We start from the raw sequence: 18,235 nt of genomic DNA on the forward strand, positions 1-18,235 counted from the left end.
GCACGGGTTTAAGTCTATAGGAGAGTGCTGGTCCAAACAGTCTGGGCTTCGGGATCGGGAGGCATACGGAAGTCCGGGATACAGAGGGAAAACAACAAAGGCAGCTCCCAAGAGCTCAGGAGTTCCCAGGTTGATGACGCTTTGAAAGGGGAGGAGGACCCATTTGTGAGTGTCAGTTCATCAGGGAGCAGGCTGGGACAGGCTAGATTTGGCAGCGGTCACCTGAGCGCTAGCCTCGGGGTGACGGGTGCCCCTGTTCCTCCGTCGCCGTGTGCTCATTCTCTTGTGCACTCTCCCCCTTCTCACGGGGCCCCCCTACCCGCTGTCCGGTGGAGAGTGGAGGAGAGCTGTGTCTCTTGTTCTGGTGGACGGCTGCTTTTCCCTCCGCCCAGCTTCAGAGCCCTTCCTGCGTTGTCTATGCCCCATTATTGCTACGGTGAGAGCACGGATGCCCGAATGCCGGTGCTCCTTGAGACAATCGCTCTTTACAAGAGGCTCGGCGAGGACAGCCTGCATTCTATGGATGCTGGACACCCCAGCAACCAGAGGTTGCTTCTTCCCAAGTCGAAGCGTGGCACGCCCGACATGTTTAGTTCCAAAGAGGAAGAGAAGGAACGGGAAGGAAAAGGGGAAATGTCACCAGCTCCTGTACCTGCAGGCGAGCCAACCATAAATCCTGTGGTCCAGACCCCAGCGAGCCCCCTCCGCACCGAAAACCTGTAGGACCCTGGCGGCAACTGTCCCCACCCTCATCTGGGCGCTGGAGAACGGTCAGGGCCCCTTTTAGCCCTCTTACAAGGTGAGCCTGGACCTCTTCTTGTGGGTAAAGTGAAGGTCCTGTCACACAAGGACTCCAGCACGACAGGGAAACATGCCTGCATGACCGGGAAAACATCGCCATCATGCTCGCCAGGCCACCGATGCTCGGTTCTGGTACCCGTCAAGCGCCATATAGAGCCTTGTTAACGATGGGATGCGGAACCTCCGAGGGGCCCAACCGGAGGTCTCCTGGGCCCCTGCGTTCTGCCGGGAGGGGCATTGTGCTTCACTCTTCACCACGCCAGCAGAAAGCGAGCGGAGGGCTAGCTGCTGAGAAAGAGACATCGCGGAGGCCACGAGCACCGGGGGTCATCGCGGAGGCCCCGAGCTCCGGGGGTCATCGTGGAGGCCACGAGCTCCGGGGGTCATCGCCGAGGCCACGAGCACTGGGGGTCATCAGAAAAGGGCTCCCTTTCTGAAACGTTTTATTGGCCTGCCTGTTACCCGACAACAAGACTGCCCCTAGCTGCTGTAGTGTGCACAGTGGGGGTACTCGGGGGACCCATCGGTAGGTGGCAGGTATTCGGGGGAACAGCGGCAGTCCGGACAGCAGTGGAAGGGGTCTGGGGGATGAGGAATCACAGTCCCGGGGGCGGCAGGTGCAGCAGCCACGCCGGGTGCCCAGGGGTGGCACACGGGCAGCAGCCCAGCCCTGGGGAGCTGCGTGGTGGGCTCGGGGAGCAGCACGGGGGGCCCGGCGGCCAGGCCCAGCAGCAGCCCGAAAGGGTGCATCTGCGCGGAAGGCAGGGGAGACAGACCCAGGGGAACGCCGCAGACTCGGCCACGTCAGCCACGAGGGTGACGGGCGCCTGGGCACCCTGGGGCCGACTCTCAGGGTGGGCCTGGCCGCCGCCCCGAGCGTGGCTGGAGGGGCCGACTGGCTCCTGCCCCGGGCAGTGGGGCTGCCCTGCTGTCGGCTGCTCAGCAGCTCCCGCTGGTCCCCAGCAGAGGACAGGACTCCCTCTGGTCGCGGGCTGGCTCTAGGTGCTGCCGGGGGGACGCTGGGGCTTCGGGCTCGCTCTCCATCTGCCTTGACGCGGATTTAACGCCCACTCTCCTCTTCATCCTCACCAGCAGGTGCGGGCAGTCTCTCTGAAAGAAGGGGCTCCTGTAGAACTGTAACTGGGGTGCAAACTGTAAAGAGGAAAAGAAAGTCCCCATCACAACAGAGTTGATGGCAAGCGGCAACCACGATCGAGGCCCCTCTGCGGCCTCATCCAGCGGTCGGCCCCGAGGCCTCTTGCGAGAAGGTCACAGTCCCAACAGGAAGCTGCGCGCTGGCTTCTGCACCCTCAACGCTCGCTCGCTGAGGACTCCCACGTCACCCATGGGCAAGGACTACAAGTGGCCGGCGGGGGTCAGCGTCCGAGTCCGAAGAAGGGGGGCGTGGAGTTTGCAGACGGGGCAGGAGATGCGGTGGCTTTCGGAGCCCACGTTGGCTGGCCGCAGAATCGCGCACCCCCCCCCACTGCCCCCCCCACCCCCGGGGTGGGAGTCCCTGGCTCTGGGCCTCCAGGGGCCCGCTGAGCTGGGGAAGCACGCCCCTTCCTTCAACCCTCGACAGGCTTCCCAAAGCGCTTTGGGGCTAGCACGGCCCCCAGATGACCAGGGGACACCGCTGGTTCACCAAAAGGGGCCCGCCTTCCCGCCTCCGGGGACGGCTTAGAGCCGCGGGGTCACGCGTGCACACACACAGCCGCTGCTGACGCGGGGTTCCCGCCCCCAGCGGCAGGGCAGGAGGATCCCCTGTTTCCGGGGCTTTCCGGGGCTGGGCTGCACAGGCAGCCCTCCGCTGGGGGTGGACGGAACGATGCCTTCTCTTACATGTGCTGTGAAGCGATGACCGCGGCAAGTTTAGCTGATGCCCAGCATCTCACAGAGATACCCCACCAGAAGAAGCAAAGACAAAGAAATAGGAAAGGGGGGGCAGAAGAAAGGAAGGAAAAAAGGAAAAGACCCTTTCTTCCTTGTGAGGAGAACTCTTAGGACCCATTCTCTTAGCCATTCCCCGTGCGCCTTCCCCGCCCCCCGCCCCCAGTGTCAGCTCCGGTCAGCATGGGCTACAGCGCAGGTGTCCTTGAAGGAAGCACCCCGACACACAGCACTCTCCCCACGTTCAGTCTCAGTCGCTGTCACCAGCGCCCAGAGGCGGACACGGGCGCCCGACTCCCAAGAGGCGGTCCTGGGGGCTCCCGCCCACCCGACCGCAGCACCCCGGAGCCTGGCGGCCCATGCCCCCCGCAGGGGCGGGGGCGTCCGCCGTTACCTTGCTCAGGACGTGGACGGGTGCCCCTCCGGTGAGAAGTGGGGAAGGCTCACGGATGTGTGAACGTCCTGGCGCAGTTTGCTGAATCCATAGAGGTTGAGCTGGCGGACGAAACTCTTCATACAGCCCGTTTCAGACACTTTGTTGGGGCCATCCCTCTCCAAGATCTCCTTCTGAGACAGCTTCCCGTTGATGCCTATACAAGTGCCATCGCTGTCCCACCAAATGGATGCAAACTGGTCGCTGTTGACGATTTTCCACAGCTTCTTGGGGAAGGGCAGGCAGAGGAGATGGCCTGCCCCCACGGGCAGGGCGTCCCGGGTGGTGCGTGGCCTTTTGAACAGAGGCTCTTGGGGCAAGGCTCGGAAAGCGTTTTCCTCGGGCAGCAGCCTGAAGCCAGGGTCCCCAGCTGACACCGGCTGGGCCAGCGTGGCGGCAGGGGCGGCTAGAGGAGTGCCGCTCTCTGAGCCCAGGGCGGGAGCCGCGGCTCCTGCGGGGAAGGGCAGTGGCCCGCAGCCCGGCGCCCGGCCCGGCCGGCGACTATCCTCCTCGCTGGCCATACTCAGCGGCGGCGCGTTACTTGGGGGTGACATCACAACACAGCCAGCCGGTGACCTGATAAAGGGCCAGCCACGCGAGTGACCTATCAGCGCGCCAACATTCTGGTCACTCACGGTCCTTCACCGGGACAGCGGACGCTCGCCTGCCGCGTTAAAACAACACGCCAAACATTCGGGGCAAACCCCAAGCCATCTTTGTGTCCTGCATCCCTCTCCCCGGGGGCCCGGCTGACCCACCCTGACGGGCCGCCTAAAGGAGGTCAGAGGTCATTCTCTGAGCCCGTGGGCCTCGAGAGCCCCGAACAAGATGCACGCTTTCAAGCCCGGAGCAAAGGCCCGGGTGAGGGGGCAGACGTGGGGGGCCATCCCCGGTCAAGGGTGCGGGCCATGTGGTCCTTTTAGCATTGTCCCAGCCAGGGCGCTGAGGTCCTCCCCAGAGACCGTCCTAGTTTACCCACGCCCTGGGTCCCCAGAGGCCACGTGGCCGACTGCTGCTTAGGGGACTGCATTAGCCAGGTGTCCCACCGCCCCCTTGCAGAGCGAGGAAGAGGAGGAGGAGGAGTGGGAGGAGGAGGAGTGGGAGGAGGCTTTCTCCTTCCTTGCCTCTCGTCAGCCTGCAGGTGGCCCCCTCCCCAGCCCGCCGCCGCCTCCCAGGCTGACTCCCGGCCCTGCCGGGACAGGCCAGGAGCCGCTGGCCCCACACTGGCTTACTGTCCTTTCCTTGACCGACCACGGCAGGGACACCTGCCCTGGTCGGTGCCCAGGGCTTGAGCTCCGCCATCCTTCTTTGGGCTGTGGGGCTGGGAGCATCAGTAAGAGGTGGCCTTGCAGAGAAGCCTCTCTAGCACATTCTCCCCACGTGCAGGGCCACCCCCCCCAAAGCCCCCCCCCCCCCCGCCAACTCCATTCTGGGCATGGAACTCGATGATCTTCCAGAGATCCATGAAGCAGAAATGCCTCCAAGCTTGAGGCTATTTTGTCTGAGAGTCTGTGGCCTTTGGCTCCCTGCAGGGCCTCAGTCCACCCCCAGCAGGTACAAACCGTGGGCTGAAACGCCGCCTGTGTTGAGTGCCCGGTAAAATGCAGGCACGGCCAGGGCCGGCCAGACAGAAATCACAGGGTAATTTATGTAACCGGAAGCCCTACTCAGCCGCTGGTGTCACCGGGCGATGCCCCAGGACCGCTAAAATGCCCATTGCGGGTTTAGACTGGCTTGGGCCTCGAGAATCCTCTCGGAAGGCTCCTAAGCTGTGGCGGTGTTGGCAGGGTGTTCCCCAGCCGCTGGTCAGGTCTCCAGGGTGTCCGTCTTGCCCTCCACACTCTGTACATTCAGGCTGTGCCCGAAGACTCATTAGAGATGTTCACCCACCCCCAGGCGCCTCGGCCGCCGGTGGCCCGTGGAGGGCGTTTTCATGCTGGCTGAGAGCATTCCAGTGGCCCGGCCGACATCTAAAGTAAGATGCACACAGTACCATGGAAAAGGAGGAACCAGTTTATTGAACAGCTGCAGGGAGCAAAAGTAGTGGATTGCGCTACATCTGTGACACACCAAGCAGGAAAGGTTTTGCCATGCCGGTGTCCCCTCTCCCCCAGACCGCAGGCTCGAGCCCGTGCCAGGTGGTCTCGTGTGTGCTGGACACCAGCTGAGCCCGGTTTGGACATGGCAGCAGCTGCCCACGTGAAACCGTGCCCCCCTTGTCCGGGGTGACAGCATCAGTGCTCCTCGTCCCTCCTGGAACGAACGGCCCTTAGCCCGGAGCGTCCGCTTGCTTCTGCTCTGCCTCGGGCTCCAGCCGCAGCTCCTGGAGCCCCGGCACTGCTAGTTCAAGGCCCGGGCCCAGCCGGCACGATTCTGGTTGCGGACAGACACGACGCCTCGGACCTTAACAAATCCACCCTTCCAGTGGCTGTTTCTAGTCTCGGCCACTTTGTCCAGTATTTCCGGCTTCAGGTCACGCCCGGCGGTTGTCTGACAGCCGATATTCCCACGGCGCAGGGGAGCCCCGAGCGTTCCTTGCTTTCTGTGGCTTTCTGGCCGTGGCAGCCACGGTGTGTGTGGAGGATTCCAAGGGGGACATGGTGATGTCCCATGAAGGCGTGACACCCCCCGGGCACGAAAGGCGTGCCAGCAGCATCTACTTCTGCGACAGAACACGTACGTCTCCGATACAGGCTCGTAAAAAAATACTTTAACAGAGTATACTGTACAGAACTAGGATTGGACACGGTATATTACAAGGCTAAAAGGTCCGTATAAATACTGTACAGGCACGGAGGCCCTCCGCTGGAAGCGGCTCGCCGGGGGGCCGGGAACACCCGCCGTCAGCTCCGCCAGCTCTGCCCGCTCGGACGCGGCGCCGGGCTGCAGCTCCACCTGCTGCTCACTACGCCCCGACGGCGGCCTCGAAGCTACGTGCTGGGGCCAGCCTGGCTTCAGGTGACGTTTCCGAAGAGCACTTCCGATGGGAATCGTGGCACTGTGAAAACCAGTTCCTTCTCTGGCCTGATCAGCCATCCCTACCAGAGCCCAGCCAGCTCCCGAGGCAGCCGCCCGGAGGAGGGGATCGCCCTCTCCTGGTCGCGCACGCTCCCTCCATCACGCCCACAGCCGCTGACGCCCACCCCCAGCCCACACTGCGCGTGCCCGTCCCCGCCACGTGTGCGTCCGTCACGGTGAGTCACTGGTAGGCATTGAGTGCAAACAAGGCATGAGATGGAAGTCCCCGGAGCCCTGGCTCCAGCTCCAGTTCCGGGCGGGGTAAACAAAGAGGCAGAGGAGGCTAGAAGACAGCGTGCGTCCTGGTCCGCTTGCGCTCCGTTCCAGGGAGTGGCGTCTAATCTGGCATTTCAATATTTAATTTGGGAGGCGGGAGGACGTATTTACCAGGGCTCTGGGTGATAACCACCCTGGTCTTCTTCCGAAACACTGGAGCAATTTTAGGAGGTTCTGGAACTGGGGTTTCTTCCATTTCCTCATTATCTTCATGATGGAGGTCGTAGGAAATGTTTCCATATTCTCTCAAAAACGGGAAGATTTCAAGCAGAAACTGACAGAAATCCTTGCGAATCCCAAACCACCCTGAAAAAGAAGGATGTACTTTTTCAAACCCTGGCCTCCACTGAATCTCCTGTCACTTTACTTTCCCGATCATGAAGTTTTATTCGTACAACGTAATGGTTCACCCTGATGCCTTAGAAATGAAGATCGAGTGAGGCCTGGATACCCACTCAGGGCAAGAAGAAAGGCCTGTGGCTCCCTGGCTCTGCGAGTAGGCTTCCCAGACTGGCAGCGACCACAGGGCGCGCTGCGACCTCGCCAGAGATCAGGCAGTGGCTGGGGTGGAGGTGTCGCCGGCACAGGCCTCCAGCGGATAGGACTGCGCTAGCACGTCTCCGACGGGTACCTGCGCTGTCAAGGCTACGTCACCGTCCTCTCGTCTTCCCCACCTGGGATGTGCTGACACAGGCCAAAGAATGTCAAGCATGTCAACCAAAAAAGGGACTTCTGTCAGCATCTGGCAGCCACGCTGGTCCAGGCCAGCAGGCAGCCTGAGCTCCCGGGGCCCCCTCAACGCTGCTTCTCTGAGGCCTGCTCTTGCTGTCTGTACCACGGGACCGGCAGCTCGGTGCTGGCTCTCCCAGGGCACACCCCCACCCCCCCCGCCCCGCCCCCTGGCTTCCAGAATGGCACGCTCCGGCGCTCCCTGCGCAGAGGCTTACAGTCTAGTAAGGAAGGGACCGTTGTCAAAGATCGCTTCAAAACCGAAATGTGCCATCGTGCAGGTGGGCAGGAGAGAGGGCAAGCAGGTCACCACTGACAAGCCACAGTGATGTCAGCAATGTCGCTGGGGAGAGCCAGAGGACACAGAACCTAAGAGCACTCCCAGGGTTTGGTGGGTGACATGGATTTTGACCTAATCCTTGGGAGCCTCTGGGAAGCAGGGCTGAGAGGCTACCTAGCACGCTCAGCCCTACCTCAGATGGCAGAGTGCGCCATTAGGGAGGTCATGGTACAGGGCATGGAGAGCAAGGGTGACAGCACACCCTTCCCTTGGAAGGTTCCAGGTCTTCCTCGGGCGACCTCCTTAACTGGGACCCTCAGGCTCATCCTTTCATAGAGTGGGGCCACACACACTCACGCACACACACACACACACACACACACACACACAGGTCAAGGGCTTCTGAAGTGCTGAGTACGTACAGTGGTTTCCTCCCTTCTGTCCAAATGTGGTTGCCATCAGAGTGATCAAGGAAAGCCAAAGAGGGACAAATATCGGGATACAAGAGAATGCGTTGTGGCCGTCCAGTTTGTGAACCAACAGGATCTGAGGAAAGAGAAATAGTTGAGGTTCTATTGATAAAGCATCTGAGGATGGACAATGGCTGAGGTCAGTCCACCCTTCCCTTGTCAGGTCTCGTAAGGGGGAAGGTCGGCTCCACGGGAGACTGGAGAAACCCTCTATTCTGGGGGGAAGCGCAAGGTAAACTCTCATATCCCTCTTTAGGACGAAGGAAAATCTGTCCACTTGGGAAGTTTCCACCACCAGGCTTGTTATGGGAAGCTCCTGCTGGTGTTCGTTCTAAAGCGTCAACAGTGCCCAGTCTCTAATTCTGCACCAACTCCCTCTTCCTAGATGTAGACACATCAACACACACTGGTGCATCATGGCTACAGAGACTCACTGCTCGCCCCCTTCCCGAAAAGAAAGGATGCTCTAATTCTACCATCATCCTCTCCATCCCTCCATCCTCTGCGGTGCTTTCGGAGGGCTGTCACAGGGAAGGGTGGGATTCAGGGCCTGAAGAGTTCTGCTGTCGAAATCTTACCTCAAAAGTAAGGAGAGGCACGACGATGGTCATCCAGCTCAGTGCCATTGTTATGTGTGTCCTTCGCTGTTCTGCAATCACATCCATGGAACGCAGGAACAGGACAGACCACACGATGTAATAGAGGACCACCAGGCACAGAAAGGACATGAGAATCCACAGAGGGACACACACGACCTGAGGGAAGGAGACAAAGAAGTCGGTAGGGTCTGTGCCCAGCACCTGAAGGCGGGCCTAGCCACGCCCTAGGCGGACGGCCGCAGTGAGGACGGCCCAGCTCGGGGCGCTGAGGACGGCCTGGGGCCGCCGCCACTCCGGGCCACACTCCGCCACGGGCCGCGCTCGGGGTGGAGGGCCCGGCAGCTGCCCTTCTAAGACAGGACCTCACGCGGCCCGCACCTGGCTCTGCCCCGAGGGAAACAGGGCGGCCTGCGCCCCCCTGCACACTTGCCCCACCTTACCCTGACAGCCCCCCACCCCCGGTTCACGGCTGTTTGCCCGCCCAGCCCGAGGCTGCCCTCCGCTCACACGTGCAGGACGCCGAGAGGGCTCTGCAGCCCGGTCCCTGCCACCTCACCCAGGCGGCTTCCACGCCTGCGGCTGCCGCACCACAACTTGCTTCACCCCCACACGAGCGCACAGGAGCCCCCGGGGCCTCCCCAGGCTCCCCTGTGTGGTCTTCCTCCCTCCTGCACTGGCCCTTGGATCCGTCTGGCATCCCTCTGTCTCGCTATCAAACAGTAAATCGACTGTTTTCCCTTGGTGGACAGGTCTATGACTTTTCACACACACATGTGCAGAGCTGTGTACCCCAGGCAGGACACAGGACAGCTGCTTCACCCCACGGGACTCCCTCGTGCAGTCCTTCACGGTGTCATACCCTCACCCCACCCCCAACGCCTGGCACCCACTGACCCATTCCCTCTCGCTACGCTTCGGTTGTTTCAAGAGCATCCCACGGCACCGCTGTCTGCGGCTGCCTTCTTCCCTCAAGCCAGTGTCTGTGAGGCTCCCCCCTCGCTTGCTGCGGGTGATGACAGGCTATTTCTTTTTATTGCCAAGTGGCGTTCCAGAGGGTGGATGCGCCACTGCCCGTGCGTCCAGCACCCGTAGAAGGAAACTGCGGTGCTTTCCCACATTTGGCTGTCCCGAATAAAGCTGCTACCAACACTCAGGCACGGGTTTTTGTCCGGCCCTACAGCGCCATTCCTCTAGGGGACATACCCCGGATTGGCCCTGCTAAATCGTATGTCAACTCCCGTGTTTAACTTGCCATGAAACGGCCCAACTGTTTGTCAGAGCACCTCTACAACTCGGCATCCCCACCAGCGATGTGCAAGTGTCCCCGTCCCTCCCCACCCTCCCCTGGGCTCCGTTTCGTGTTTTAGCTCTGCCTTCTGTGAGTGTATCCTGGGATCTCATCCTGACCTTGATTTGCCCTTTCCTACTGGGTAATGATGTCCTGTCCTTGTGCTTATTTGCCATATGTATATCCTCTTTGTGAATTGTCTTTTCAAGTCTTCTGTCAATCTTAAAATTAGGTTGTTTTTTGAGTTTTGAAAGTTAAGATGTTTTGGATCCAAGTCCTCGTTTGGACACGTGTTTTGCGAATATTTTCTTTTACTCTGTGGCCTGTCTTTTCATTCATTTCATTTCAGTTCTGAGCTGCTCTTATGGACCTTGTTGTTAGTGCCACTTATAGGGACTCCTGATCTAACCCCAGGTTCCCAAAGATTTTCTCCTATGCTTTCTTCAGACAGTTCTTTGGTTTTCCATTTTGTTTTTAGAACTATGACTTGAGTTGGTGTGTGATTTTTAATCCTCTCAAGTAGCCTGGAGTTCCTGATGGTAGGTTTTGCTGTACAATCTATGGAGGGTCTCTTCCCAGGGCCCCTCCTCATTTAGCAGCACTCACTTAGCCACCCCCCCCCCCCCCCGGGATCACAGCGATCATAGCAGCTTCCCTCGGTCTCTCCTGATCACTGTGAGAAGCATGCCATCAGACTGTTCCATCTGCTGACTGGGGCTGGAAAAACCTCTCCGCTCACCTACAAAAAACATTTATAATTCATCTTTTTTTTTTCTGATTGCACCTTATACTAAAATGTTGGTCTTACTTAGATTTCTTTTCTCTATATCACAACAGAAAATCCTGAACCCAATTACCTTTCTCCAGATATACCACCCTAAAGATGGAGGACAGGTACCCGAACATTTTGTATTATGACTGTTTTATCAAAGACTTTGGGCAGAGATGATGAGTTCTGCCTTTATTCATTATGGAGGTGACTATGTTCCCTTATTTTCTTCCCTGTCACCAAATGAATATTTTCTCTTTTTGCTATACTTGGTACTTTTTTTTTTTTTTTTAAGGTAAACCATGTTCATAACAGAAAATGTCTTATGTGCAAAAGGACACATCAAGCAGCAGTGGGAGTGGGGACCCAAAACCCCAGCACGACCTCACCTCCCAGAGGCCATGTGCCTCCTCTCTGTCGGTTCTCACCTGCCTTCTAGGCATTCATAGCAGGAAGTCCAAGTCCTACTGGCTTATCTGTAGCTTGCCATGAATATATAATGACATGTGTACGTACCTATATCCACCCCCCTTCCCATCCCCTTCTATCCATCTACGCAATTTCAACCAAACACCCAGGAACTGAAGCCACAGGTTCTGAGCAGGAGTGTACAGTGGCACAACTTTTTTGAAAAGCAAGTTGGGAGTGCAGTCTGTCTTCCAAAATCTCAAGTTCCCACCCTCTGGCCCAGTAATACTGTCTTTGGAGTCCTTCCTAAGAAAATAATGAAAAAAATCAGGCAAAGATTTTTAGGCACAAAAATATATGTTACATCATGATTTATAATCACACTGGTATCAACTTCAATATTCGGAAGGGGATGTTTGGTAAATGCATTTGAAGAATATTGCATCAATTAAACTTTAAAAATTATGTTTATAAAGACCTTTTATTGCCAGGGGAAAATGCTCATGATGCGTTAGGATGAGAGCGCAGCGCACAAAACCGTGTGCACCGCACAGGCTCAGCTGCCTCCCAAAGCGGTAACATCCGGCACAGGAAACCCCGGACACTGGCCATGCTCTCTCCCAGTGGGTTACGGGGCATTATCATTCAATTACCTAAGCTGTCTGTCTTTTCCAAGTTTTCTACAATGAACACAAATTACTTTTATAATTAAAAAAAGAAAAGTTTATTTAAGGATTTAAAAAGTTACATACAAGCCAGGGCCAGTGGATGATCTTGTCCAGTCTTAAGGCAATGAATATAAACTGCAGGATGTTGACAGAACACAGTATTTCTAACTAAAAATGAAGAGAAGAATCAGTTAAGCAAAGTAAAAGTTGTATTGAATACTGCAATTATTTGGTTAACAAACTAAAAGGCAATGCAAATTATAATACGGGAAAAGTTTGATGAAGTTATACTGGGACCTCCTGATTTTCTGCACCGGGGAGCGAAGCAACGCGGCGACAGCAAGAAACCTGCCCGCCGGTCTCCTGCCTCGGCCCCTCTGCTTAGCGGCTGCCTGCCCTTTATGCTCTACCAAACAATAGCCTTGTTTCTGGGCTCGCTGGGTAGAGGCAGTCCGTGGCAGACAGCGCAAGCGTCCTTCCTGCCCCTACCCGTAACATACCTGCACTTCTTTCTTGTACCCAGGACTCAGCTCCCCACCCCTTCCTTTCTGGCTCCTCGAGGACCTTGTCACATCAAGACATCAATTACGGATTCTTTATTGCATCGTTAACCTCTCCTGTTCCACTGATCCCTCCCAGAAGCACAGACACAAGTTCAACTCATTCCCATTAAACACAAAAGAGCCCCAAGACCAAATGAGCCCCTCCCTCCCTGGAGCCAGCATCCGCTCCCAGCCCTAGCACTTTGTTACCATCCAGCTCAGTGAGACAGCGTGGACGCTCCAGCCCGTGGCCTCCCCATTCCAAGCTCCCAGCACTGCGATCCGGCCTCCAGCCCCGACCACTGGCAACTGCTCCGTCAAGGTCGTCAGTAACCTCTACGGCATCAGACCACCTGTGTCAGATCATCCTACGGGGCATCTGTGTGGCATCTCTTTCCAGGAGCCCGGCGCAGTCTCGCCCTCCTCCTGGTGCTCTTGCAGCTCCTTTTCAGTCTCCTCCTCTCCTTGAACCCTGATGCCCCCCAGAGCCTTCAACTTGGTCTTCTGTCCGCACTGGAGAGACACGGACACGAACACACAGGCTTCCCCTCGCTCGCCCTGCTGTCTACCCAGCCCCAGCTTGGGTGGCCTCCTGCTGGCTGTTCCACCCGGCTCTGTCTCTGATTCAGCCTTCCTGCTGTGGCCCAGACCCAGCTCTCCCAGAGGTGCCTCAGCCAGAGCCAGTCCTAGACTGAGTCCATTAGCCCCTCACACCTTCACCCCGTCCCCCCTCCCTTGCTGTAAGGCACCGCGGCGGCCCAGCGACCCAAGGACCCAAGCCACACCACCAGCAAGCACCATCTCCTCCTTTCCCACTCCTGCATGCTCCGTCACCACGCCCTGTCCTCTCCACCAGCCCGACGACTACTGCCTCATCAGGCCTTTCTCTCTTCACCAGCCACACCCCCCCCCAATGCCTCCAACAGCCCCCTGACTAGCCTCCCAGCCTCTAGTCTGGAAGGCTCTCTGCTCCCAAGTACCCGCCAGGCCGTCTTCCTTCTGGCGGCAGCACTCGCTACTCTTCCGTGGCTTGCCACTGCCTACAAAATGAAAATCACAGGAAGCCGTCTGATCTGGCCCAGAGCTTCCCGAGTTCTCGTTCACAGGGCATTTTGTGAGGGAGCAATTCTTTCCGAGGCCTCTGGGCTGAAAGAAATCCTTAACAGTTCCACTGGGTTAAGTAATTAGATCTAAACTTAGTATTCCTGTCCTAAGTAGCCATCTAAAAAAAAATAATAACTCCCATAAATCAAAAGAAAAATATGATTTTTACTTCACTCCTAAATAACCACGACTAATTCCCATGAGGTCGTGCGTGCCTGTTGGGCGCCGCACCCGCCATCCTCATTAGCTGTTCTCCACACAGAGTTCTGCACAGCACGACCTTCTCCTCGCGGCAACTGCCAACAACCCAGCTTCTTCTCCAGTATCATCAAAACTAATGTAGGGTGACCTAATAATAAAACTGTAAACTACTTGGAGGTATCCCCACAGCTGGTGGGTATCATCGCTTTTCCCTCAAAAATGTCCACTATCCCATGGTGCCCTGGGAGTTCACTATGGCGGCCTGCGGCAGAGCTCAGCACATGCCTGAGGACTGAGGATCTGGCCCCTACGTGGCCCAGTTTCTCTCTACAGCCTTCCTTTCCCCCAACTCCCACCACTCTCTTTCCACTTCATGCTCCAGGCAATTTTTTTTTTTATTGTGGTAAAATACACACAACAGAAAACTTCCCGTCTTAACCATCTTTAGCTGTATAGCTCAGCAGCGGCACTAAGTACATTCATACTGTTGTGCGACTGTCACCAACATCCATCTCTAGAAGTCTTTGCATCTTGCAAAACCATGCTTCAGTCACATTGCAGTCACCAGAGTTCACTCAGCATGACAGATTTTTCTCCTGCCTCTACGCCTTTGTATGTGTGAGTCCCTCTGTCTGGAAAATATCATCCCCTACCCCACCTGCACAGGGCGCCCTGGCAAACCCCACTCTTCCTTCATGTCTCTGTGCAAGCCTATCCCCAGGCACCCCTAGCAAACGTAGTATTCTTCCTCCTGGGACACAAGCACCAAGAGGGAGCTCGACTCCGGACATGGCGCTTCTTCCCCTAGGTAGGAACACCCAGTGTGACTACATGAACGACTTAGTTTTTGTAATTCCACATTAGGAAAATATGGGTTCATGCCCAATGTAATCCTGGCCCTTGTATATACTTTTACTTTCTAAGAAACAAAGTTCCAAATTTTTACATGTATCTTAAACTTCCTCCTCAGTCCCTATCCAGCTACATTTAGATGGCTCTCTCGGTGCTTTTTGACCTGGGCGCCACGGCCCCTGCCCTAGGAAGAGGCTAGGAACGGTGCAGGGGTGCCCCTGGGTCTCTCACACACTTATGGGGAGAGCCCCTCCAGCAGCATTTAGTGGGCGGAGGTCAGGCAGAGGCGTCCTGCAATGCGTAAGACGGTCCTGCTCGACAAAACATTTCCTATCCAGAAGGCCACCGGCACATGTCCCTCCCCCACCAAGAAATGTTGAGCCAAATAGGGACTCCTGGAATGTGTGAGCTCAGTGACTCTGTTTTATGTAAGCCTTTGCCAATGGTTTCTGAAGCCTGGTTTGGCTCCGCCCGCACAGGTAGTAGAGAAACCACGCAAGGCAACGGGTGGAAATGGTGCCTTGACCAGCACAGAGATACGGAGTCAGGCGACGCTGGAAAAGGAGTCCAGAGCTGGCATCAAAACCTGAGTCCGACCACGTGAATTCAGGAGGCGACAGCATGGAAGTGGCAGTGGAGACAGGAAGTAAGCAAGATCATCCGCAGTGTGGCTCACAAGTACGCACAGTGAGGACAGAAAATGCCCAAGCCTAGAATCCTAAGCAGCAACAAAGGAGCCAAAGCAGAGGGGGCCAGTCTAGTCAAAGGCCCAGGAGTGTCAGGAGCCACAGCGTGCCTGGTGGCCAGAAAAAAAGGACTGGAAGGGCCCACTGGATCTGGCCAGTGTCCTGGGAGTGGGGGAGCTGAGCGGGGAGCCAGAGGTCAGAAGGGCTCTGCTGGAGGGAGCCTTTCTGTGAACGAAGAGAAAGGCACAAGAGCCAGACAGAGGACTGAGAAGCTTTTGCTGCTGTCGTTTTGCTTTCTCTTTCAGATGCGAGAGCCCAGTGTTACCAGACAGAGCGTGGATGGACGTAGGAGCAAATGCCCGGAGGAACCGGAAGGGGTGAGGGTCTGCCTGCAGCGGGGAGGAGCACCATGCAGAGGCCTGACAGGTACCAGGTTGCCCGGGGGCGAGGAGGGTCTCTGCGCTTCCCAACCTTGCTCTCAGGACTGTCACCCAAGGAATCTTTCAGACATCTTTTTCCAAACTGTGCTCCCTCAAGAAGTGTTCGTCCCCCTGGAAAGCAGCCAGAGGGGCCTTGCAGACAAGTGGCCGGGTTGAGGAAGGCGGGGGGGGAGGTGGGCCCTCAGATGGCCCTCCCTCCATGGTCGCTGCTGCGGGACTGGCCACGCTCCCCTGTGCCCTTGCCCTCTCCCCGGTGGAGACTAAGCGTCCTGGTGCTCAGGGCTCAGGGTCCTGTTCCATTGGGTTCCCACAGAGCCTTGCTCCCTCACCAGCCCTCTCTATGGGAGCCTTCCAGCCCCACTGCCACTCTCCTTCCTCCGCTTGTTATTCACCCAGCTCAAAGCCAAGCCTCCCTCGCATCCAGTTCTCCCCTCGCCCCATCCGTGTAGGGCTTTGGGCCCTCAGCTTCTGTGCGGTTCGGTGTGCAGGCTCTGGGGTCAGGCTGACTGACATGTGATCCTGGCCCCGGCCCTGCCCCTTAACGAATGGCCAGGAACAAATCCCTTCCCCTGTCGTAAAACAGGGGTGGCCGCTGCATCTACTTCACCAGGACACTACCGCCCGGGGAAGAAACCAGCCCGGGGCCCGGCGCACGGTAAGTGCTCAAGAAATGTGACCTGCCGTCACCTTCCGTACTGGTACTAGGACTGCTCACGCCGCTTTTTGATTCAGCTGCGTCTCCCCTATGTCGAGGCACAAAGGGCTCGAAGCGAACTGGGGAGCAGATGAAACGCTAGATCACGGGGTCTGCGGTGGCGCGGCGCTCACTCTGAGGTGCCCGTGTGCCCGGGCTACACAGGACCGCTTACTGAAGCGAGCACGAGTCTAGGTATTGCTGTGAAAGGACTGCCTTTCAGTAAAGACCATCCTTGAGACTGTGGGTGGTTGCATCGACTGAGTTAGAAAGCCTGAGGCTTCCTGGAGAGGACGAAATTCTGTTTCCAGACGCCAGCATCAGCTCGGGCTGCATCTTCAGCCTACCAGTCCGCCCTATGAATTTCAGACTGGTCAGCCCCACCAGTCCATGAGCCAGATCCTTAAAAGTAATCAATTGCACTCTCTCTCCCCCTCCCTCCCTTCCTTCCTCCCTCCCCCCCCCCTTTCCCCACCTCTCCTATTGGCTCTGTTTCTCAGGAGAAGCCTGACCAACACTGGGGACTAGGGAAAGCCATGGAGCTGGACGGAGCCTGCGTTCTAAGTCAAGAAAGAGAACCATGATTATTTCCATCAGCTTTTGTTTCCTTACATACCATAATCCAGAGTTACAGACTAATCTCTTCCTAACAAAGGGCAAGAAATGTACATTACAATAACAGACCAAAAGATTTTACTTTTTAAAACATTCTTGAATATATGAAATCTCACCTCTAGTGACCTGTCATGTCGAAAGCCCCAAACACAAGCTGCAACGGACACCGGGGAGACAAAGAACAGCGGCATGAAGACCAGAAGCCAGAAATGGCTTCCTCTTTCAATCCTGTCACAGACCAGAACTTCAAACATCAACAGGAGCAAGTGGATGCCCACTGCAATTAACATGGCTTTAAACTCCACACACGTTTCTCCTTCTGCTCTAAAAAGAGACATCAGAAGAAGAAGAAGAAAAATACTCAGTTCAGAATCTCCAAAACAGGCAGGCAGTCCAGGTCAAATACCAACTTATGTTGATACTATGAGCGATATTTATAAATCTGACAAAAAGCAAAGGAAGTTAGGTAAAAAGCGAACTTACACTTAATCTTTAATAGGCAATCTTTCAAACGCCAAAGAACTACTACATGACAATAAATGAACATTACAATCAAACCAGACAAAGTTTTAACTGGATAATGACATTCTCAGAAGTGACAGCCAGAGTTATTACTCCCCTGACAGTAAACATAAATGCTTGTGTTCATAACTTTAAATTAAACTACTTCCAAGATTATTCAAGCTGATTGCTTCTACTACTAAAAACGGACAAATATCCCTTAAATCTCATGATCCTCATCTCTCAACAAATTAAAAACCATGTAAATCACATTTCATGCAATACTATAAAAATAACTAGCTTTATGAATAAGTGTGGGTTATATTTCAAGAAAATATAGTAACTATTGTTAGGTGCTATTTTAAAAATGCCGATAAAATTATGAACGTCTTTTTATTTTCCTTTCTATTCCATGAGGATGAATTAACACCTGCAGATGAAAGAGAAGGAAGAGCAGTTAAAACTGTTTTTAAACAAAATCAGGTTAATTAGCTGTTTAAGTACCATGCAGGAACTCATCAGATTAACAACTGAAAAATAATTAGGCTGCTAAACAGGGAAATGCTTAAAAAATGCATTTGGAAGGCCTACAGTGTTTCATTCAAAATACAGATAAACATTTATGATGTATCTTCTTGGTGATAAATACACCTGAGGTTAGGACACAGAGAACATGAAGCCAGTGGTCACCTGTGCAGGACCCACCAACATCCCACCGGAGAACGTGAACGCCGAATGGCCATGCCTGCACACTCACTACATTCAACTACACACACACAGTTCCTTTTCTCGCTCTAAAAATCTTAAATTAAACCAACAGGGCAAAGCTCAAATAGCTTCTCAATATCAATTAGTGGAACCTAAAATGTTTAGTTATTTAACTTTTCATTCTTTGAGTCATAAATATTAGATATCTGAAAATATCTCATAAAAAAGAAAAGCTTTGCCAGCTGAACAGGTAATCTTAAAAA

General features: G+C 55.4%; 1 protein-coding gene across 3 annotated transcripts in view; it reads right to left on the reverse strand.

Annotated features, from left to right (window-relative positions):
• Positions 1 to 1,778: 1,778 nt before the first annotated feature.
• Positions 1,779 to 18,235, reverse strand: part of TMEM185A (transmembrane protein 185A) — a 37,530-nt gene continuing 21,073 nt past the window's right edge. Inside the window, exons 3-7 of one of the 3 annotated variants that reach the window (XM_032397484.1) lie at positions 16,880 to 17,087; positions 11,714 to 11,797; positions 8,476 to 8,652; positions 7,850 to 7,973; positions 1,779 to 1,953 (exon numbers count right to left, since the gene is read on the reverse strand). In XM_032397484.1, the coding sequence (XP_032253375.1) occupies positions 1,862 to 1,953; positions 7,850 to 7,973; positions 8,476 to 8,652; positions 11,714 to 11,797; positions 16,880 to 17,087 (685 nt within the window). In that variant the 3' untranslated portion in view covers positions 1,779 to 1,861. Of the gene's footprint in view, positions 1,954 to 4,644; positions 6,725 to 7,849; positions 7,974 to 8,475; positions 8,653 to 11,713; positions 11,798 to 16,879; positions 17,088 to 18,235 lie in introns of those variants that run through there. The other 2 variants (XM_032397482.1, XM_032397483.1) reach the window with 2 other exon arrangements.

This window comes from Phoca vitulina, unplaced genomic scaffold (genome assembly GCF_004348235.1).
Source record: "Phoca vitulina isolate PV1807 unplaced genomic scaffold, GSC_HSeal_1.0 scaffold99, whole genome shotgun sequence".
Lineage (NCBI taxonomy): Eukaryota > Metazoa > Chordata > Mammalia > Carnivora > Phocidae > Phoca > Phoca vitulina.